We start from the raw sequence: 24500 nt of genomic DNA on the forward strand, positions 1-24500 counted from the left end.
TTGTGCCTTGCTTTAGTTTCATACAGATTACATAATCAGAGAATATTCATTTTTTTATTTGAATTCGTTCATTTAAAAGTAGACACACAAGCTTTCTATAGACATATTTCTCATGTTTCTGTGTCAAATATTCGCTGAATTTGTGACGCGTAGAAAGTTGCTCGCGGAGACCTAGATAGCAGAAAGTGCACCCTGTTTGTTTTGTTTATTTTGCAAAATGCTGTTATTATCAGTGTACACAAATAAAAGCAGGCCCTTTTTAGATTCGATTGATTTTAGTCTTATCTGTATCTGAGTATTTGAGGTTTCTCTGTGAATCAGGAAAAACTGAAAGTGAATGCGCTGGCGCAGGGTTAAAGACACTGCATTTAATTTTATCTTTAGATGGTAAATTTAGATTTCAACTTCAATATTGATTTTAGAACTGTTTAAATTATTTACTGCATGTAACGCAAGTACTTTATAAGTAACTGTAATTAAATTACCTAAAAATGAACAGTAACTTAGTAATGCGTTACACCCAACACTGTATGTGATGATCAAAAATGAATTAATTGAGGAATTCCTGGAATTCTGAATTATTAAAATTAATTTCTTGCAAAGATATAGAAAAAAATTGGGTCCCATGTTGTGTATCAAAGGGTTAAGCTCAGAGAAAATGTCATAACAAAAATGCATTTTAATAAAAAATTCAAATCATCAAGTCATTTGTAAAACGTGGTTTGGTTGTTATTTACAGTAAAATGTAAAACCTTTGAATTTTACCTGCTTAAATTCAAATTTTGTTTTATGTTGTCACACAGAGCAAAACAAGATGGCAATAAATGTGCACATAAATGGTAAGATAAAGAGGCTTTCAGGTTACATCTGACAAAAGGACACAGAGTCACTGTCCACCCTGAATGCTGCATAGAGAGGATCTTTAAAAGTCGCGAGGAAGGTGTACAAGTGTGTGAGTGTGTCAGAGACGCTGTAGAAGGACAAAATGCCAGCCGTCGTGTCCACATACACACCCACTCTTTTAAATGAACAAGAGGATGGAGCCTTTATCTTAATGTCTTCTTTAGCGTGAGAAACATATGGAAAAAATGCAAAGGTAATTTTCCATGACACATCATTGTTTCCAAGCTGACCGGTGGCCTCTACTATACAAAGATCATGATGTTTTCGTGTGTCACCCCGACCGTCCCCTCTTGACCCGTCCATTCGGCCTCCCAGTAACAACGACCAGACAGGATCTCTCTAGACAGCACTTGTCGGACAGATTCAAACCTCTCTGGATGATCTGGATATGGCTGCTTCTGCATTACATATGCCGCCGTTCTGTCTCCATTAGAGAGACACAACTGAACGTGAGCTGTGTTTGGATCCAGCGTGAGATCGCAGGCATCTGTGAGACAGAAAACACATCCATTAGTGCCTCAGAGAGAGACATAGAGAGATGGAGAATGAAAAACTTACACTTCCTTTTCCCTGCTTTGATGAGGTGTTTACCCATAGGCTCAGTTCTGTAGAAATCAATGAAGAGAAGAGAAAAGTAAGAAAAGGTTATGAGAATGAAAGCAAATAATAACAAAAGGTCATGAGTTTGATTTACAGGGAATGAACAGTGTTGGGCACGTTACTTTTAAAAAGTAATTATTTATAGTTACTAGTTACTTCTCACAAATAGTAACTGAGTTAGTAACTTAGATACATCATTATAAAAGTAACTAATTACCAGGGAAAGTAACTATTGCATTACTTTAAAAAAAAATTTTTCAAGTGTCAAATAACTGTGGATGCCCCCAATATTAAGAATGTTAAATTAATGAAATGGACACTAAAAAGAATAAATTATTATTATAAAACATTGTACATTAATCTACACTATTTATCTACTGACACTTAGTATCAGTCAGTCAAGCATTATAATATAATATTATGATAATTTAATATTATATGATGATAGAACTTTAGTAATTAGAATAACCAAGTATGATTGCATATTTGTCATCAATATAAAACGCACTAAGGATTAATGAGCTGCTGGGTTCATGAATATTAATCACGTTGTCTGCATTCGCTCGAATTGATTTGCTGAAATCAAAACAGGGACGATAATAGCAGAGCCATAATAGGTGAGCACCAGCCAATGAGATTGTCATTTGCGCATTAGTTCCGCCCACTACAAGAGAAACCGGCAGTTCTTAAAAGCTGAAGAATTCCAAAGGAACTCCATTATTTTGACAGGGAAATACAACAAAGAATACCGTTTACATGTAGCGCGTCAATTCTGCATGTTATGAAAGACTCTCTTGCTCTGTATCTTTCTTTGCGTGCGTGTATGTGAGAGAAAGCGACGGTGAGCTGTGCGCCTTCACACTAGAGTTTATGGTATGTCAAATACAGCTACACTTTGCATCCATTCAGATGAACTGAAAAATTTAATTCTAATAATATAATATAGTAACGCCACATTTTATTGTCAGTAACGGTAACAGCATTGTAACGGGGAAACAGTAATTCGTTTGATTACTCGTTACTGAAAAATATAACGCCGTTAGTAACGCCGTTTATTTATAACGCCGTTATTCCCATCACTGGGAATGAATGAACTGAATAAATGAAGTAGCTGCACAAATGTATAATTGCTTAATGTATGACGCTTCAACAACATTGACCTTACGACTAATGTTTTGTGTTAATTCAAAACAGCTCTACAGATAGATTTTTATTTATTTTATTTATTTTTATTTTTATTGAGCCATTCTTCTTTAACATAAGGACCACAAAAATACTGACAAATTTAAAAATTCAGACACTGAATCATAATATGTGAGTTTATAAGTCATTGTCTGTATATACAAAACCATTCAAAAAATGAATGTCACATCAATGACCCACAATACATACTTGAGTATCTTCAGTGAGCAGTTTGGATCCTCCAGTTTGTGTTTGAGCAGCTGGACTCCTGATTGTCCTGGGTTATTGTAGCTCAGATCCAGCTCTCTGAGGTGCGAGGGGTTTGAACTCAGAGCTGAAGACAAATAACCACAGCCTTCTTCTGCCACCATACAGCCAGACAGCCTACAGATTGACAAAACAAATGAGAAACAATGCATTTGTCAAAGAATTAAACTAAAGCTCTTAGTTTTACCTCAGTATCTCCAGCTGACAGTTTGGACTCTTTAGTCCACCAGAGAGCAGCTTCACACCAGAATCCTGCAGGTCATTGTTACTCAGATCCAGCTCTCTCAGGGGCCAATCTGAGCTGAGAATCGAGGAAAGGTGCTCACAACTCTTTGCAGTGAGGTTACACCAGCTCAACCTGCAGGAAAACATTTCATAACTGTCTTTTATCAGTCATCTGCCTCATACAGTGTGTTAATGCTAAATATCATCAATACTTTCCTCAGAACCTGAAGTTTTATCTCTGTATTTTCCATCCCATCTAGGAGCTTATGGAGTCCAAAGTCCTGTAGGTCATTGCCGCACATGTCAATCTCTCTTAGATGACGTGAGATATTTTTGAGAGCAAAGACCAGCTCCATACAGCTCTCCTGGCCGAAATGACACCAGGAAAACCTGAACGAGTACAATATCAGCATTACATTTCAAGCTACATGTTCACATTGAAAAGGAAACGGTAATGACCTGAGTGTCTCCAGATGACATTGTGGGCTCTTCAGTCCAGCAGAAAGTGCCTTCACTCCCGCCTCGATGCTGTAATTGTGACTCAGGTCTAGTTCGATCAGAGGACAGTCCTCTAGCTGAAGAGCCATAGCCACTGTTTCACAGCACTGTTGTGTCAGTCCACAGTCTGAAAACCTGTAAAGATGGCAAGATGTTAGCTAGTCATGAAGAGTTTACCTCTACACCGTTTTAATAAATAGATCCAAATAAATCTAAATAAAAAATTATGTAATACACTGTACAAAAATGTTGGAACTGTACAAAAAGCTTAAGTATTTGCGAGTCATGAAGAGTTTACAGTATCATACCTGTACATTATTTAAACAACAGAGAAAAGCTGCATCTTTTTAGAAATGTAACACAACAAACCTAAACTTATAAATACTACGCTTCACAAAATTTTGTAAATTAAAAAAAAAAAATGCACAATGGCTCACACTGCGTTTCTGCACCATCACTAGGGTTCAAATCAGAACACAGATTTTGGTACCTCATTTCGGTGCCACTAATGCCTGAGCTGTCGACTGAAATATTTGCCCCTTCAAAACAGACGTAGGAAGCATCATCACTGCACGTGATTGCTAGTTAAATTATACTGCATTTACTTTGTGTCAGAATAATTGGAAAAATTATTTTCCGACTGAAGTCGGAAAGCTCTGATGATACAAATCCAACACATCTGTATAGTAACGTTAGTGTCCATGTTGTTTTCACATTTTGACTTGCAAAACTCGGGAAATGTGATCATCTGAGGTGCGTGTGAATGCAGCAATTCTATATGCTCTGAAGGCAGCAGGTAGCCTACCGTTAGCTAGCTGCATTAAATGTGCATGAATTGAAATGCCTAAAGCTAAACTTCCCTTGTAATGATTTGCAATGAGAAGCATTTCTAAACCTGTTGTCCAACAAAAGAGAACATTAACATGTTTTTACTCCATAACATTTGTCAGATACATTCTTTTGTGATCTGATGTGGCTTCTTATCACAGAATGAAGCAGAAAATATGTTCTATAATGTAAAAAGGCTATTTAAATTAGCAATGAATTTCAAATATACTTAATTATTATGAAATTACCTATGGCTTGAAGAACACAGATAAATCATATATTGTCGCAGTCAAGTGTATATTGTCTTTATGTTTCATCATTCAAAACATTTCTATATTCTTTTTACTCAGCTACAGTGATAGCTGGATGCTTTTGCCCATATTAGGGTTTTCCCTGGAGCATCATCAGTTCTATTATTTCTGTGAGGCATATGTGGAGTTTCTGCATGAGGGCACCTTCCATGTGTCAGTAGGAATGGAACAGATATTGCATGTGTTTTATTTATTTAATAGATTAAAAATTATTTTTTATCACTCAAATTAGAATGGAATCATGAAAAATCAAAACAGAAACACAAATTGAAAAAAACAAACAAACAGAATATGTTGAAAAACAAAACAGAATATTTTAATTACATTTTGAAAAAGTAAAACAGAATATGCTGTAAAAAAAGAGACATTTTTGGGTGGAGGTGAATAAAACAGAAGACAGGGGGTTAAAAATCAGAGTTTTCATACTTACAAGGCTTTTCTGCAGCATCTCACGGCTGGGACGAGTCGCCTGCATCCTGCATATGTTTTGTTGAACATCTTCGGGCTGAAGTCATCCAGCACCTCGCCTGACATCAGGAGCACATAGACCAGCGCTGAGCAGTTGGAGTTGGACACTGCTTTTGGCTGGCTGCTCTCTGATCTCAGATATTTCAAGATTTGTTGGTACAGGGTTCTGTCCTGCAGCTCCAGGATGCAGAAGAAGTGGTTGATGGATTTATCTGGGCACTTGTCATTGTTTTGCAGTTGCTTGATGTACTGGATGGTTTTATTGATGCAGTTTTTACTGTCAAGCGTTTCTTCCAACAAGCCGATGAGGAGTTTCTGATTGGACTCGAGAGAAATGCCCAGCAAGAACCGCAAAAAGAGATCGAAATGTCCTCGGTCATTCTCCTTTGCTTTATCGATCGCCTTCCTAAGCAGAACGTACAGCAGTTCTTTCTTATTAGGACGCGAATTCTCCAGGAAGAACTTCAGCTCATCCATGTCCAGCTTCAAATAGCATAGGAACACATGCAACGCGGCAAGAAACTCCTGCACACTCAAATGTACAAAATAATACACCTTCATCTCGTGCAGAACAGAGTCTTTCTTGAAGATTTCAGTGCACAATCCTGTGGACTCCTCACTTGCATCAATGCCGCACGCTTTCAGATCCTTCTCATAGAACATGACATTATCCTCCTTCAGTTGTTCGAATGCCAGTTTAGCCAACTTGGAGATCATGTCTTTGTTTGAACTCAAAAGCTTTGTGCGATCTCTTTCCTGTTTCTTCTCATACTTCTGGTTCTTCATGTTCATCTGTATCAGAAGGAAGTGGATGTACATTTCGGTGAGGGTCGAAGGAATGTCCTGCCCATCATTTTTGACAAGAATATCCTGAAGAACAGTGGCCGTGATCCAGCAGAAGACGGGGATGTGGCACATGATGTAGAGACTACGAGACGTCCTGATGTGCGAGATTATTCTGGAGGCTTGAGTTTCATCTACGATCCGTTTTCTAAAATACTCCTCCTTCTGCTGGTCGGTGAATCCGCGCACCTCCGTAAACAATCCTACGTAGTCAGGAGGGATCAGATTGGCCGCTGCCGGTCGTGACGTCACCCAGACGAGAGCTGACGGAAGCAGTTTTCCTTTAATGAGGCTTGTAAATAAAACATCAACAGATGACCGCGCATTGACACATTTTACTAGTTTATAGTCAAAATCCAATTCCAGGCGACTCTCATCAAGTCCGTCAAAGATAAATGCCAGTTTGCATTTTTTATAAAACTTGGTGTTTTCCACGTCTTTCAAATCAGGATAAAATTCCAACAGAAGCTCATGGAGACTGATCTCTGTATCATCTTTAATCAAGTTAATTTCTCTGAATGGCAGTAGAAACACACAGTCCACATGCTGATTGGCTTTTCCTTCAGCCCAGTCCAGGAGGAACTTGTGTAAGGAGAATGTCTTCCCGATGCCAGCGATGCCTTTGGTCAACACAATGTTTCCCTGTTCTTTTTGCTTCAGTAAACAGAATATGTCATTGCAGTTAATTGGTGTGTCCTCAAATTTGGGAGTTTTCAAAGCTCGGTCAATCTTCAGAACCTCATGTTCATCATAGACATCTGTAATGTCCCCTTCAGTGATGAAGAGTTCAGTGTACACTTTGGTGAGGTGTGTTTTGTTTTCTTTTTTGCACTCAAACACACGACCTGTTTTGACCTTCATGTTGTCTTTGTGACTTTCCAGAAATTTTTGCAAGATGTCGTCATCTAGAACAGAGAAAAAGCACAAGAATTGTTGTGACTTCTGCCTAAAATTACTGATATGTTGGGGATCATAACTTGTAGACATTTAGGGCCCTACTTAAACGATCTAAGGGCATAGTCTGAAGTGCACGGTTCAGGTGCACTTAGGGCGTGTCCGAATCCACTTTTGCTAGTTTAACAACGGGAAAAACAGTTGGCGCGCCTAGCGCATGGTCTAAAAGGGTTGTCCCTATTCTCTTAATGAGTCATGGGTGTGTTTTGGGCATAACATGGAATAAACCAATCAGAGTCTCATCTCCCATTCCCTTTAAGAGCCAGCTGTGCTCGCGCCATGGCGAATTCACTATTTACACAGTGGAATTTGCAAGAACAAAGACTGAACGCGTCTCCAGAGAGGAAACGGATCTGTTTGAGCGCGAGCAAATAGGCAGCCTCATTCTGATACATGCAATGACTATCCATTGTGACATGTAGGGCTGTGACGGTCGCGCTGACAACTGCGTCACCGGTTGCCACCGGCGGTAGTGCATGTGACATCACACACTCTATAACAAGCATAATACAAAGTTTTGTAGACAAGTGTAATAATAGTAACAGTTGCAAATTGTTTTATTTAGACTATAAGTCTATGCTAATTCAGAAATGACCTCAAATGCCATACATGGCGTTTCCTTTAGATTGGTAGGTTTGAGCGCAGGAAACAGTTTATTCTGCATTCAGCAAATTTATTTCGTGATGAGCGATGGACCTCGTTTGGAAACCAAATACTACATCACCAATTTGGAATAATTTCCATTCATGTCACCCATCCGCGTTTGTACAAGTGTCATCAATTTCATGTGATTGCAAACGCCTGGCTGGTCAGGTTTGTATTTGTGAGGCTTTCTCCAAACTGGCCAAATACAAACAAGACAGCGGTAAATGGAAGATGCTAACAAGAAATGTGGCAACATACGCCGCGATTCCTATTCCACAGAGAGCGCGTGCAGACGAGGAGTTAACGCGCCCGCTTGCTTGGTGGCGGAACAGTGAACCGTGTAAAAACCGGACGCTGGGTTCTCGCCGCGCCGCTTGCGTGAGGTAGACAGGGTGTATTTAAATTTCTTATTTAAGCAATAGTTGGTCAATTACCACCACGGTGGTAAAAATCTGCCACCGTCACAGCCCTAATGACATGTATGACATTTTTATATTTATGTAGCCTACACAATAATAATTTTTTACATTCATTTTATTATTCATACATTAATTTTAATATTTAGCACGTTTGTGTGCTGCCGCGTGTCCCTGTGTGTAATAAGCGTAATAAGCACATAAGTGTATGTGCGTTGTGGACCCGCCTATAGGTGCATAATACTATCACGCTCTTTAAATAATAATAATAAAAAAAACTGCACCATTGACTTTAGACCACGTTTTAGTTGGTCAATGGCGCTGTCTATTTCAATTGTCTCAAAATAGCAATGCGCCAACAATGTGCCTGAACACACATCGTTTTCAGACCAGCACACAAATGGGCGCAAATGCATTTCCTATTTAAACAACGTGGCGCAGGACGTGAAAATGATAACTGCGTCAGGCTGAAACTAACAAAAAGCACCTGCGTCACGCCTGACGCCGCATTGCGCCGAGTGTATGATAGGGCCCTTAGAAATTGACCTAAATACGAGTTTGAAACTATTATAACCAGGATAAATAAGTGGCTATTGGTTTTGTACCTTGTTTCTGAGACATCTGTCCTTCAGGTGGATTTTGGAGCCCTTTTGAGTAAACATCATAAAATAAGCCAGAGAAATACACATACATTAATCACAAATGATTTAGCTACTAAAGTAGTAACAAAGTATATTTATTCAAACTATGTTGTGGTTGTGACACGTTAACCAGTGTTGCCAAGTTTTGCTTAAGAAATAAACAACCTGGTCTGAAAAATTACGTCCCAAAATAAGTAACCCTTGGTGAATTTGGGAAAAAATAATACAGAATATAAAAATATATAAAACATTTTAAAAAATAATAATAATTTAAATAACACCAAGCATTGAAAAAAAAATAAGCCTATGTCTGCCCAAATCTATAAACGAAGAATTAAAAAAGTCACTGATAATAATAAACATTGGCAACTCTGATGTTAACCATATTACAGTGTTATGATCTTACCGACAGCACCAATGGCTGTGTTGATGATTACGGAGCCTTGGATGACATTTCCAGTGAGTACATGATCGATTACAGTTGCACCTGCTTTAGCATTCAGATCAACACTGACTGAAGCGTGAGACGGGCTGATCATCTGCATTGACCCATCCACTGCATCTGCCTTCTCCACTTCATCAGCCGTTACTGCACTTTTTTGTCTCTTTGGTTTGTTATCGTCCAACTCATCCACTGCTTCCAGAAGCTGCTCTGGAACAGACGCCATCTTGTCTACCTTGGACTTGTATCCACGTTATTTTTCAATGTGGTAGTAAGCTGTTTTCTGGTAATGTGCTAGACATCCGGATCATTAGCTGCTGTAGGGAAATAACGAGAAGAATAACAAAATGCAAATCGTAAAACTGTTTGCACTACAAACCAGTGTGTTCATAATTATAATTGTAGTTAATAATTCATAATGTGCCCGAAGCTTGCGTTCTGCAAGTGTTCATCACATTATTGTTCATCCCAAAGAAGCACAAAATCACTTTCACAGACTTTTACATTAACTGTTCCCTCCTGGTGGAATGACCTGCCCAACTCAATCAGAGCAGCTGAGTACTTAGCCATCTTAAAGACTCGGCTAAACACATCTCTTCCATCTTTATTTGACCCTCTAACTCTAGCAGTGTCTATTCTAATTGTAGTCTTAAAAAAAAAAAAAAAAAAACTAACACTAGCTTTTCTAATCTTTCTGTATTCTATCTATTTGTTTTATTTTTATTTATTTTACAATTAACAAAAGCATAAAAGGCCTCTAACACTAGCTTGTTCTATTCTTTTTCTATTATATCTGTATTATATAATGAAAAAAAAAACATTGCTACGTGTATTGCGTTAAGCTAACTGCATATCATTGCTCTTTTGTTGATTTTGATAGCTTCTAATGTCCTCATTTGTATGTCGCTTTGGATAAAAGTGTCTGCTAAATGTAAATGTAATAAAGATGCATTAAAATAAGTTGGTAAGAAACACCAGTTTGTAATATCAAGCAGCAAAACAAACATATTTACAGTTTATTTAAGCTATTTATTACGTTTAGTCATTTTAAACTTGTGGCATAACGCTGGATGGATGCAAAGAGTAGGCCTAGTTATTTGCATCAAAGTCGAAAAGGCTTTGGCTCTAAGCATTAAAAAATATCAACCCGGCCGGCTTTCACATGGCATTAGCAATAAAAGTTACAAACACGTTAGGAAATAATAAACTCGCGGTACCTGTCCTGCAGCTTTTTATGCGTCCATTAGTTTCACTTTAAATCGTGACCTCACACAAGCCTCTTTCTGACAGAGGACAAAACTGCGCTTTCGCTTTAGACCTGCAGGGAGCGCCGATATTCGATAGTCATATTGTTTGGATGAGCAGCGAAAATAGTCAAATAAGTACATTAAACTGTGCATATACATTGAGCAGGAAATTTAAAATAATTTTCAGCAGTTTTTTTTTTTTTTTTTTTTTCACATTTCTGGAATTAATGGTGAGGCTGTAGATCAATATTGGGATCTCCTGAATTAAGGCTACTCATCACTAAATGTTGCCGTATTTTGTTATGGATATTCCCTGCTCACTTAAAGTCTCTAGATCATGGAATGACTAATTTTATGAAAAAAAATAAAAAATAAAAAAAATAAAAAATGCCATGGATAAATCATGTGCATCACTTCCAGAACTCTTTTTGAAATACAAGACACTTACGGTATTCTGGTACATTTTTAATGCATGGCGAAATGGGAACCTTATATAATAGTGATGTGTGAGATGACTGACTGCAGAAATATCTTAATCAGTCCAGGTTATGAAGATGTATTCTAGCAGTATTCACACACATAAATAAAAACATGAGATTTTGAGCTAATCGTGAGGTTTTGAGATAATTGTGCATGTTTGCAAGTTGCACAATTATTGTGAACACATTGTAATGACCAGAATAGATGTTTGGAGTTGTGACGTAGATCTCAGCCACTAATTAGCTCATAATTACCTCATTTCAGCCTGTCAGTTACATTTGTTAATAATTTTAACTTTTATTAATACACCACAACATTTCTTTTCTTCACTCATTTCACATCATTCTTTTCTTCACTCAAGTCTTGGCTCTGCACTTTGATTTATTGTTACGTAGCACTAAAGGATTTGAGGGCATGAATACATTACAGACATAAATGTAAGCAAACATATGTCAAACAATCTTATGTGTTCAATACTGATTTATCCAAAATAATACCAAGGCCTCAGATTTCAACTCACAAAGCAAGTGAGAAGCATTCAGGTTTAACCTGGTCTCTATTAATGTCCACAGTCTTTTGGTCTAACAGTTGCATAGTCGCATGTTTCCTGCCCATCAGAAGTCCTGTCTGAAAGATGTGTAGCTGTAAATTTGATGCTGGAGTAGTTGAGATTGTCAGAGGGGCTGCTGGGTAATTGTGCTAGAGCATAAACAGAGGCGTCATTTTCAGTAAATCCTGGAAGGACCAGACTATAGTCAGGATGATCAAGTGTGCTACTGATGTCTTCATAATCACAGTCCGTTTGTGTGGCCTGAAGAGAAGAAAAAAAACTAATGGTTTAAGAGTAGAAATGATGAGTAGATCCACAAACAAGTCATTGCATACAGACTGAACTCAAACAGACAAGATGAACTAACTTCTCTAGTTTCTCCATTGGGCAGATTCTTAGTCGGGCCATGAATAACATCTTTGGGCTGCGTTCCTGTTTTGTGACACAAGATTTTTTTTTTTTTGATTTGCGACGAAATGCATTTAAAGACCTTTCTTTTGACACAATATGCAGCTTTCTGACATTAATATATGGTTTGACTGTGAAAATACTGTGATTCACTATGGCAAATGAGAATAAAAACGACTGATGTGAGAAAGACAGTTACCTTCTTTCTTTTGCCTTTGTCTTAAATATATGAACATTGAAAATCCAAACGCTGTCAGTATCCCTATGACCATCAGGATGATGACTGGTGTAAAACCTTGAAAAACAGACAAAAACATCTAATAAATGTCCTATTTTTTAATGAAACTTGAGAAACAAATGTCTCTGGTCTGGACATTCAGTCAGAAATGTTGAGCAACATAATCCATCACACCTGATTGTGGTTTTGGTGACCCAGCATTAGCAGATGATGAGGAAAACATTAACACTGATGCTGATGATGGTGGTGATGATGACGATGAAGATGTGTTGGTTTTGTCAGATGCAGTATCTGCTGTCACTGGTTTGCTGGTGTGGAATGAAACTGTTGTTGTTGTTGTTGTTGTTGTTGTTGGTTTAGATGACATCCTCTCTGATGTAACTGAGACACAAATAATCACTGGGTTTAATGCATGACAGCCCATGCAGTTATTTCTAGATATGATGGCAACAGAAACTATTTAAGATGCTTGTTATATATTATATAAATGATTTATATAAATATACGCAATTTCATTCTTACCGTCTTATTGTGACAAAAAGTCATGTGACACTTTGTATTTCCCCCTGACACAGCTGTTAGTAACGCTTGACTAATGTTGAGTGTGGAGGAAATATAATGACCATTGATGTGCGTTTAGCATTTTCACTACTTCTATATTAAGAACAAATCTTGTTTTGTTATTTTTTACATCTCTAAACATATTGTAAAATGTCTGATGTCATCTTACCAGCAGAAATGTTCAGATCAGTGACTGAAATCCACTTGTTCTTGCTCTCTTGTCCTCTCTGTACAGCTCCACACCAGTATATCCCAGAATCCTCTTCTGTCAGATCAGTGATGTTCACAGTAAAAACTCCTGCAGATGCATCATCTCTCAGAGAGAATCGTCCATTACTGTTGTTCTCTGATGAAACTTTGATAGCTGATTTCTCACAGAGGGACGTGCTGCTTCCTTTACAGATGAATTTGACATCATTCTTCAGTTCACTTTTATAACGGCAGGTAATATTCAGATGCTCTCCAGTCACAGCAGACACTCGAGACACTAAATCAGAGCATAAATCAGAGAATTACATTCCCCCATCCTTGAGTCTCAGATTCCTCAGAGTGACAGTATTGGCTGTTTTATCAGATACTTGTCTGAATAATGTCAGCTACTTCTGCTTAACATTCATTCACACCATTTTCACTGGCTGCTCCGCTTACAAACACTGATAAAGTCATGAATATGAAGTGAAAAAATTATTGCAACAGAACGACCTTGACCTTTTGAATCACTAAATGTCAACAGATAAATGCAACTCTGACAAGCTGTTAGCTGTAAGTTATTTATTTATACGTTTATTTATAAGTTATTTAGCTGTTACAAAATAAGCACACCTAAATACTGAGGTGCAAGTTATGAAAAAAAAAAAAGAGAGAGTTTGAATTGTGTAGTCATACTTTCTGTTTTTGAATTAACTATTTCTTCTCAAAGAAACTGAATGTCATGTGGCAGGAAGTGATGCAGGTCAGTATTTTTGTTGTGTGTGGTGTGAAGACTCGCTCTTCACCATCTGCAGAGGATGCTGTGGTTTCTGATATCTTGCGTCTTTACATCTTTCAGCACATGATACAGTACTGTCACACACGCAAACAGACCTCTGACATATTACTTTAGAGTATACTAGTTTCATTTATACATATTTTACACCATATCTATGTGCACTGAGAAGTACTTCACACATACAGTATATTCTGACTTACCATGTTTAATTTCCAGGTAAATCTCTCTGTTATAATCATAATTTCCAAATCCCGTCTTTACTCCACACCAGTATTTGCCTCGATCCTCTGTTCTCAGATCAGTGATGGTGACGGTGAAGATCTGGGCTGATTTGTTGTCAATCAGAGAGAATCTCTCGTCTTGAGCTGCTGATTCAGATTCAACAACTTTGTCTTTAAGCACTATTGGACATTCTCCTCTGCAGAGATACTTCTTATCTTCTTCATATCCAGACTCATATGGACACCGTATCTCAACTTTCCCTCTTTCATGTGCAGTGAAAGTCAAGATCTCACTCGTCTCACATGCCAAGACTATTAAAACATGAAGAGAAACACAGCTCAGTGCAAACGCGGACCTGATTGAGAACAGACAGACTGCTACACAGTAAAATCCCCAGTGTTAAATCAACACTGCTCAGAGTGTATTTGGTCCCACTCCAAATAGTGTTAAAGTAACACTGAAGCAGAGTTAAAGCTAATGAGATAATTAAGTGATTAATTAAATGATGATTGAGCATTAGTGATGAACAGCTGTTGTTAACAAGCAGAATCACTGAAGAAAATAGAAACACAAGAACAACAACTGACTTCAGCCACAGCCTTTGATAAAATCAACTGAAATAAAAGACATTAAATCTCTGAAGATCTCAGCAGAGGATGATTAAACAACTCCACAAACAGCATCACCAGCTTCACTCATTAATAACCAGACTCACTTTATTTCTGTCAGACATCTACAGAAGATCTTATTGAGAATTAACTAAGGTTTAGATGATGTTTTATTGGTCAAAAAATGATGCCACCATCATGGAGGTTGGTGTTTGCTGTAGTTGGGCTCTTGACCCTTGTAGAACTTTTAAATAATTTTGCTTCTAATTAATTGCAATAGTGTTTTACTGCAAACACTTGAACATTGCTGAAACAGAAGCTTGATGTAGCAGATTACACTTTCTGCTTATAAAAGACATGGCTAACCAACACAAAGTGGTTTCTCTTGCTTGCTCTTTGCTTGTTGACTTAAATTCATCAACTAAAAAGCAACCAAGAAAATATGTAAGCTTATATATAAATAATATCATGTGTTGCTGGATATGTAATTATCATATTTCTACAGTAATTTTGATCTCTATATTAAACATATACGACAGTAACATTTCAAAAAATTGAGGAGTTTCAGCTCAAGCTTTTAGACATGAACACTTATCATATGATCCTCAACAGTGGTGACAATAAATATTTATACTGCAGTGCATGGTGGGAGTTTTTACTATGGTGTTACCCAGCATGCATTATAGCTTGAAGAATTTTGTTGATTGTCACCATTGTTGAGATTCATATGCTGGTTCTTGATGTCTGTGTTTGTCTATACGATACAGTTGTTCAAAAATTTTATGCAGATGGTTTTAAAAGCGTTCATGATAACTGTTGGCTGCAACGTTTTCTCATACTGTAACATCAGCGAGTTAGTTGCAAAAATCCCCCCAAAAAAACAAAGCATAAAGTCTGGCCAGTTAACAATAATTGTCTCATCACACAGAAGCATCTATGTGCTCAGCGTAAAGCACTGATCTTTCTCCTTTACAACAACATATGCATTGTTGCAAAGAAAAAACTAACACAGCAAGTCAAGTGGCAAGAGCCTAACCAAAGTAAACACTCATCTCCATGATGGTGGCATTGTTTTTGACCAATGAAGCATCAATGTTTAAACCTCTGATAATTTTCAATAAGAGCTTCTGTAGTCATCTGACAGAAATAAAGTCAATAATAAGTGGAGCTGGTGATGCTGTTTGTGGAGTTGTTTAATCCTCCTCTGCTGAGACCTTCAGAGATTGAATGTCTTTTATTTCAGTTGATTTTATCAAAGGCTGTGGCTGAAGTCAGTTGTAGTTCTTGTGTTTCTATTTTCTTTCAGTGATTCTGCTTGTTAACAACAGCTGTTCATCACTAATGCTCAATCAGCACTTAATTAATCACATAATTATCTCATTAGCTTTAACTCTGCTTCAGTGTTACTTTAACACTATTTGGAGTGGGACCAAATACACTCTGAGCAGTGTTAATTTAACACTGGGGATTTTACTGTGTAGAGAGAGACAGAATAACTCTCACCTGACATGAGGAGCAGCAGGTTAAAGATGAGGAGTTTATCGTCACAGATCTGGATCATTTTGCTTTATCTGTGTGGAGCTGGGGGTCTCTATTAATAAAGAGCTCAAGCTCTCTCTCTGTCATTTGCTCCTCCTCTCTATGAAATACAGTGTTTGCAGCAGGAACTCTCTCTATTGCCATCTTCATTGCATAAATTCAATCTTAAATTTACATTTGTTCATTTTGCAGACACAAATTAATTCAGCCTTGAGCTTACAGGAGATCAAGAAATTTTAAGTACACATGAACATGAATGAATATATATTTCATCAAGTTATCGTCACTGATCATAACCAAGAGACATCAGGCATCATTCAAATGCATCATACTGTTTGAAACCTGCATATGTGACCACTTGGGGTCAGTATGATCCAAGAATTACACCATGAAATGCGGGCATTTTGAATTGAATATTACTTTATCATCGAATAGTGCTTGTTTATGTGCATATTCATTCATTCATTCATTCATGTAGTTGGTCTTCCAAATACGACTTTTGAATTAAAAGTTACCTCTATGATCATTTTATGTGGTTTATTTTAGAAAAAGCGAGACAATGTTATTCCATGAGGGGTAGTTGTGGCCTAATGGTTAAGACAGTGAGACGTGTAAGCCAAAGGTTGTGGGTTTGAGTCTCATGTCCGGCAGGGATTGTAGGTGGGGGGAGTGAATCTCCAGCACTCTCTCCACCCTCAATACTACAACTGTGGTGCCCTTGAGCAAGGCACTGAACCCCCAACTGCTCCCCGGGCGCTGCAGCATTGGCTGCCCACTGCAGGACCGTGCACAGACCTTTTAAGGGGCATGTGCTGAAACTGAAAAAAGGACCAGGGATGTTGGTCTCATGAAGGTCTAAAATAAGCCAGCAATGAAAAAATTAATAAAATATTGTGAAAAGTACAGTTGCAGTGAAAAGTTTGAATTGTACCAGAGCTCTCCCCTCCTAATCCTATTTATACATACATACAGAATAGGCCTATATACAGAATGTTACATTCTGCATGATAAAATATAGCAAATACCTGCTAGCAAATACCTGCATATTAACAGTGTAAACATGAACCATGCAACCATATATGATTAAATGTTAATAAATTAAGTATATCAGCAATAATAAATCAAGGAAGAATTTTTTTCAGAAATATATTTACCTAGGTGAAGCGGATCACTCAAGCTCAAATGCAGTTACGGGATTTTTGACCAGCGAATGTGTGAAAATGCTGATTTTGTTCGTCATTAAAACGGCAGCATCGCATTATGTCTTCATCAACAGGTTACAAAGTTTGTTGTAGCTATAGACGCTCAGTTTTCCCTGTTGTAAAATACATTTGGCCAAAATCTCATTTTATAAAAGAGATGACATGCTACTGTATGCACAGGCTATTTCAGTGTATTGGCTATGACTAGATGACAAATAGACTTGGTCGGCATTGCTGGGAACGCCCACAAAAACGTCATATCCATTTGTGCCATGGGGGAAAACTAACCATTCGAATTATTGCGCGGAGACATTGTTAGGTGCTTGATCTTTACTTTTTGTTATGATTTCGACTGATTTTTGCTTGGTGCAATGCCGAAAAGTTGCTTTGTGGCATTCTGTACCTCTAATAAGTAAAAAAAAAAAAAAAAACAGATCTGAAGATTTATATACTGCCGAATAAATAGACGGAGGTTGCACAATCATTTCCCACTGAGCCACTTATGCTGCGCTTAGCCACAGACATTTACAAGTACATAACTCTGTTTGGATAGATGCTGAAATGTACAACATACACAGCAAAATCCTCAGTGAACTCTGCACACAATGTTAAAAGAAACACTACATGAAGTTCCTAAACATAAGTTAGGAAGGAGCGAGTCCATCTAATTTTTCAATCAACAGCCAGAGTATAAAAGCAGCTACTTACCTCTCTCCAGTCTCAGCTGATCCAGCATCCCTCCACCTTCCCAATCTCCATCTTCATCTTAGGTACCTTGCCCTTTGTAATCATCCTATATCAAGTCCCTGGGGGCTTTATCAGAGCTCGAGTTGAAGCTGCTTCATCGAGCCCTTCATCAGTGGACAGCAAGCCAAATAAGTTTACTCTATTTTCTTATGATTATATGAGCAAACAAACTCATTAAATTAGTGTTGAAGTTCACAAGATGAATGATCAAATTAAATGATCATATAACTGATGAACAAGCATTTGGTAAAATCTACTGAGTCAAACACATTAAATCTCTGAAGATCTCAGCAGAGGATGATTAAACAACTCCACAATCAGCATCACCAGTTTCACTCATTATTAACCAGACTGACTTTATTTCTGTCAGATGTCTACAGAAGCTCTTATTGATAATTAATTGAGGTTTAGATGTTGGTTTATTTCATTTGAAGTTACCATTGTGGTGGGTAGTGTTTGCTTTAGTTGGGATATTGGTCTTCATGTTTCTTGTCTTAACTTTTTTTTTTTTGGCTGCTAAAACTGTCTTTCTGTAAAGCATGGTTGTTATGGCAAAGATAGAATGAGATCAGATACGATCGTCCTATCTTGATGGTGATGACGAAGTCATAACAAAATAAACGTCTGATAACTTTTAAATTTCATCAACTCATAACTCAACAGTTTCATAACTCACGAGCAAAATGTTTTTACTACACAATTGACACCTCTTTTCTTGTGTAGTTGTAACCCCTCCCCCCGGGTCTGCACCGCCACACCTCGTTCTTGCTCCGAGTGGGCCTCGCTGGCCTCCATTACGTAGTGATGTAGAAACTGAGCAGCAAGCGAGTTTTCCTGAAAACAAGCTTTCCTCTGTTCTGTACAAAATACATTGATCTCAATGCACTGTAGGCATGGGCCGGTATGAGATTCTGATGGTATGATAACCTTAGATAAAAATATCACGGTATCACGGTATTGCGATTACAGTTCTAAAATATGTTATTTTTAAATGTCTGGGTAAAAAAACAACTACGTTTTTTCCACTGAACACAATATATTCTATTTTTAAGAAACATATAGAACATTTTTGAACCGTAAACATGTCAGGCTAAATAATTAAAATAAATAATTGATTTCTTGTTAATTAAATTAAGTGCATTCACTTAAGTGAGCCTAAACAAAATTCAAGGTTCGAGCATTTTGTTTTGGAGCGAACGAGCATTAGTTGAACAATTATTGACCCAACTTTGAAAGTAATGTAGAGTCTGAAATTAAGGAGCTTTAATGTTAGTACACAGACTCTAACTAGGTATACATGTCAATGATTGAGAGCATTCTTACATATAATATTGTCTCATGGTACGGTAATATAACAGAAGAACAAAACTCTCACAAATAATTAATCAGGCAAATAGGATTACTGGCTATAAACATCACTCACGTCAGGTCTTATTTGATTGTTTTGTGGAAAAAAACAGCAATTGGTATTTTTAAAGATTATACTCATCCCCTCCACTCTACTTGAAATTCTTCCATCAGGGTGTAGGCTTAAAATTCCTCTGGACAGAAGGAATGCTTATAAAAAATAATTTGTCCCAATGGCAGTTGTTATCTTAAATCGGATTATTGTTTGAAGGAAATGCAAGAGTGTGGTTGGTAGTACAGTGTTTAATGGATTTAATTGAATCATTTTTTTTTTTTTTTGGGATTGAGTCAGTTGCCCAAACTTGTGTAATTTTATGTTGTGTTGTTAATGTGTGATGTGTTTTTTAAGTATTAATGTGGATGTATCTATATCACCACTGTCAAAGACAAATTTCCAGCAGAAGCAAGCAGAACAGACAACAAAGTTTAAAGTAATGTAAATAGCTAATGACAATTACACAAAACGAAGCGTGATATCACATGTTCCAAACTAATTTTCATCAGGACACAGAATATGGGTTCAGCCTTGATCTGACAACAAAACACACTGCAACTAGATTGCAGATGAATATATCATAACATATCATATTTCTCTTGCATTCAAGGTAAATTTAGATGGATGTTTTACTGTATCCAAGTATTACAACATCTAACAAATTACAAACTGAATCCTACAGCAGTGCTGCAAATCTGGCCAACTCTGAGACTTGGTAAAGTTGGTTTTATATTCGCACATTCAGACTTCTGCATTCAATTACTTTGTTAACCACACTACATTGGACATTCAGTGGACATTCACAAGTAAGTATGACATTAAAACAATACTTGCCCATTTTGATCGATTGTGAAAAAAATGTAGTTGGTTGACAATGATGTCGCTGATTAGAGTTTGCAAAAATGAACTTTATTGCACATATAATTAGAAAGTTATTGAACGCAGAAATGTGTGAATGTTGTGAATGTGCGAATATAAAACCAACTTTACCCAAGTAACTCTGAGGCCTGAGAAGCCCATGGTTAATTATCAGGGTCAGACTCTGAAGAGTCTGTTCATTTTACAAGAGAGTTTCTTCCTGATTCACTTGATGCTTGTTTACTCCAGTTATTTAACCTGTTTCTAGATGTTTAGTCATGTTGTGCTGGACAAAGTCTGTTTACCTCAGTTTGCAGTCTTTCTTCATGTATTGTTTCTAATGTCTGTTGTGGAGATAACCACATTCCCGTTCCTGCCTCTCCCACTGAGTTTCAAAACAGTCGACCGGCTTGAATCCATCAGACACAAATACCACATGATAACAGAACACAGTCGAGCTGAAGAAGGTTCAATCATATTACTATGAATGATAGAAAGTGCAATGCGAAATATGGCCGAATAAGTCCCGCCTTCTGTATAAAAGAGCCAATCGCCAATTGGTAAAATCATGGCGTCACTGCAGCGGCTGTGAGCGGCTCTGGTTGCCACAGAAACAGCAGTGACTGGTGCCAATGTCTGCACATGTGCATTGACTGGTCTAAGATGAAAAAAGCTTTTTTTTAACGCTATTTGAGCATAAGAAACATTTAAGGGACAGTACATGTAAGATTTTGTTGTTGGTTTGAAACATCTTAATTGTAAGTGTGGCAAGCAGATTTTGAGATTCTTGGATAGGCTACTTGGAAATAAGGCTTGGCGATATAGCTAAAATATCATCACAATAAAATGTTTCATATGGATAATTATTGATTTTTTTTTTCAAACCTTTTTTAAACAGAGCAGTAGAAGAAAAGATTTAAATTTAACCACTGCATTTTTAAATTACCCAATTTATTGAGTCGAACAACAACTAATGTTAGTTTTAACAGTCAAACACAAAATAAAATTGAAACAAATATCTCCTTTCTTATATTTTATATGCAGATTAAATAAGTGTTAAGGAAACACCTGTCTCCTGAGGCCACAGGAGGATGCAATGAGCAAACTAATGCACCTCATTAAACTGTTTATTCAATGCAATGAAATAACGACTGTCTAAAAAAATTGCATAATGTCTAAACTAATATTTTTAAATCAAATATGATTTCGTAAATTGGTTATATAAACCACAGTTTTACTACAAATGCCACGGCTAAACTATGGTTAGTGTAATCCATGGTTAATTTGTGGTTACCATGGTTTAACTACAATAACTACATGTTTTTTTTTTTTTTTTGGTTTTATATGTTGTAAAACCACGGTTAATTTCCATAAGGGTTCTCAATAATAAATGTTGTGTAAATGTCCTCAAACACAAATTAAACTATTTTAATTGTTTCAGCAAATAAGTCAAGTAAGTTGCAGATGTCTTGTTCAGCAAGTGATCAGTTGTTTTAGTTATTTATTTTCAGATCTCAATAAATAAACAAACCAGTAAATGCAGTAAAGGAGCTTTTCCCCATGTTAATGCAATTAATTTCACAATGTTTACATATTTATATAAATTGATAATCTCCTACAGCTACATGAATTGCTTTGCTGCCAAAGTATCTATAGACATCATCGAGGTTAACGAAGTGAAAAAGTAAGACTTAAATGAGATTTTAAGCATAACAAAAATAAGGCATTTTAATAAAAAAAAGTCAGCTTTTGCATGTCTAAAAAGGCAAATCCAAGAGCAGTAATCAAATCATTTCTGAACATGTGGTTCGGCTGTTATTTACAGTAAAACATGTGAAACCTTTGCATTTACCTGCATAAAATCTCATCAAATTTGAACTGATGTTGTACTCAGTCACACAGAGATGAACAAGATGGAAATAAATGTGCACATAAATGGTAAAATAAAGAGGCTTTCAGGTTACATCTGACAAAAGGACACAGAGTCACTGTCCACCTTGAATGCTGCATAGAGAGGATCTTTAAAAGCCGCGAGGAAGGTGTATAAGTGTGTGAGTGTGTCAGAGATGCTGTAGAAGGACAAAACGCCAGCCGTTGTGTCCACAAACACACCGACTCTTTTAGATGAACAAGAGGATGAAGCCTTTATATTAATGTCTTCTTCAGCGTGAGAAACATATGGAAAAGATGCAAAGGTAATTTTCCATGACACATCATTGTTTCCAAGCTGACCGGTGGCCTCTACTATACAAAGATCATCACTTTTCCTCAGGATGTTTTCGTGTGTCACCCCGACCGTCCCCTCTTGACCCGTCCATTCGGCCTCCCAGTAACAACGACCAGACAGGATCTCTCTAGACAGCACTTGTCGGAAAGATTCAAATCTCTCTGGATGATCCGGATACGGCTGCTTCTGCATTACATATGCTGCTGTTCTGTCTCCATTGGAGAGACACAACTGAACATGAGCTGTGTTTGGATCCAGTGTGAGATCGCAGGCATCTGTGAGACAGAAAACACATCCATTAGTGCCTCAGAGAGAGACAAAGAGAGATAGAGAGTGAGAAACTTACACTTCCTTATCCCTGCTTTGATGAAGTGTTCACCCATAGGGTCAGTTCTGTAGAAATCAATGAAGAAGAAGATGTTAATAGAATGAAAGCAAATAATAAACAACTGCTTGATTTTTACTGTACATTTCTGCCATATGGACATCAACTTGAGATAGTCACCACTGATAAGCTATTACTAAATATAATGTGGAAACTTTAATTTTCTGTAAAGCTGCTTTGCAAAGATTTACATTGTGAAAAGCGCTATACAAATAAACTTGAATTGAATAACAACAAAATGTCATGAGTTTGATTTACAGGGAATGAATGAACTGAACAAATGAACCAGGTATTAAATGTTGCTTTGATAAAAGTAGCTGCACAAATGTCTTATTGCTTCCTGTTTGTTGCTTAAACAACATGACCTTATGACTAATGTTTTGTCTTGATTCAAAACAGCTCTACAGATAGATTTCATAAAAAATGAGCCATTCTTCTTTAACTTAAAGACCACAAAAACACTGAAAAAATTAAAAATTCAGACACTGAATCATGAATGATTCTGTAAGTCATTGTCTGTAAACACAAGACCGATCAAACACATCATTTACCCACAAGACATACTTGAGTATCTGCAGTTTATAGTTTGTATCCTCCAGTTTGTGGTTGAGCAGCTGGACTCCTGATTGTCCTGGATGATTGTAGCTCAGATCCAGCTCTCTCAGGTGTGAGGGGTTTGAACTCAGAGCTGAAGACAAATAACCACAGCCTTCCTCTGTCACCATACACCCAGACAACCTACAGATTGAAAAAAAAAAAAAAAAAAGAAACAATACATTTGTCAAAGAATTAAACTAAAGCTCTTAGTTTTACCTCAGTATCTCCAGCTGACAGTTTAGACTCTTCAGTCCATCAGAGAGCAGCTTCACTCCTGAATCCTGCAGGTCATTGTTACTCAGATCCAGCTCTCTCAGAGGTGAATTTGAGCTGAGGATCAAGGAAAGGTGCTCACAAGTCTTTGTAGTGAGGTTACACCAGCTCAAGCTGCAGGAAAACATTTAATAACAGTCTTTAATCAATTATCTGCCTCATACAGTGTGCTAAATGACAAGCATCATCAATACTTTCCTCAGAACCTGAAGTTTTCTCTCTGTGTTTTCCATCAATTGTAGAAGCTTATGGAGTCCAGAGTCCTTCAGGTCATTGCCACAGAGGTCAAGTTCTCTTAGACAATGTGAGATATTCTGAATAGCTGAGACCAGCTCCATACAGCTCTCCTGGCCGAAATGACACTGGGCCAACCTGAACGAGTACAATATCAGCATTACATTTCAGACTACAAGTTCACACAGAAATGGAAACGCTAATGACCTGAGTGTCTCCAGATGACAGTGTGGGCTCTTCAGTCCAGCACAAAGCACCTTCAATCCTGCCTCAATGCTGTAATTGTGACTCAGGTCCAGTTCGCTCAGAGGACAGTCCTCTAGCTGAAGAGCCACAGCTACTGTTTCACAGCACTGTTGTGTCAGTCCACAGTCTGAAAACCTGTAAAAATGACAAGATGTTAGCTAGTCATGAAGAGTTTTTCCACTTTTTTTTCAGTTTTGCGCACAGTGATGCTGTAGAAATGCAGTGTAAGTCGTGTATTTTTTCTTTTTTAAATTTACAACATTTT

At 37.3% G+C, this 24500-nt stretch overlaps 3 protein-coding genes across 3 annotated transcripts in view; all 3 read right to left on the minus strand.

The window, feature by feature from the left end:
- Window positions 1-618: 618 nt before the first annotated feature.
- On the minus strand, window positions 619-10521 carry LOC131547027 (NACHT, LRR and PYD domains-containing protein 12-like). Its single transcript, XM_058787271.1, is given in 11 exon segments — window positions 619-1160; window positions 1163-1390; window positions 1462-1508; window positions 2896-3069; window positions 3140-3309; window positions 3393-3567; window positions 3637-3810; window positions 5245-7030; window positions 8746-8787; window positions 9188-9540; window positions 10441-10521. Coding segments are annotated over 10 exon segments (3357 nt in total). The 5' UTR covers window positions 9450-9540; window positions 10441-10521; the 3' UTR covers window positions 619-861.
- A 273-nt stretch (window positions 10522-10794) lies between these two features.
- On the minus strand, window positions 10795-16164 carry si:ch211-114l13.12 (CMRF35-like molecule 8). Its single transcript, XM_058787296.1, has 7 exons — window positions 16029-16164; window positions 13896-14228; window positions 12877-13194; window positions 12321-12527; window positions 12108-12203; window positions 11868-11932; window positions 10795-11761 (listed from the first exon to the last, which is right to left on the minus strand). Exons 1-7 carry the CDS (start codon window positions 16084-16086, stop codon window positions 11510-11512), a joined length of 1329 nt encoding a protein of 442 aa, XP_058643279.1. The 5' UTR covers window positions 16087-16164; the 3' UTR covers window positions 10795-11509.
- A 5586-nt stretch (window positions 16165-21750) lies between these two features.
- LOC131547023 (NACHT, LRR and PYD domains-containing protein 12-like) overlaps window positions 21751-24500 on the minus strand; it is a 41011-nt gene continuing 38261 nt past the window's right edge. The window contains exons 6-11 of the mRNA XM_058787258.1: window positions 24197-24370; window positions 23954-24127; window positions 23699-23869; window positions 23450-23623; window positions 22847-22893; window positions 21751-22775 (exon numbers count right to left, since the gene is read on the minus strand). Of these exons, the coding sequence (XP_058643241.1) occupies window positions 22234-22775; window positions 22847-22893; window positions 23450-23623; window positions 23699-23869; window positions 23954-24127; window positions 24197-24370 (1282 nt within the window). The 3' untranslated portion in view covers window positions 21751-22233. The remainder of the gene's footprint in view (window positions 22776-22846; window positions 22894-23449; window positions 23624-23698; window positions 23870-23953; window positions 24128-24196; window positions 24371-24500) is intronic.

Source organism: Onychostoma macrolepis, chromosome 01 (assembly GCF_012432095.1).
Source record: "Onychostoma macrolepis isolate SWU-2019 chromosome 01, ASM1243209v1, whole genome shotgun sequence".
Taxonomy (NCBI): domain Eukaryota; kingdom Metazoa; phylum Chordata; class Actinopteri; order Cypriniformes; family Cyprinidae; genus Onychostoma; species Onychostoma macrolepis.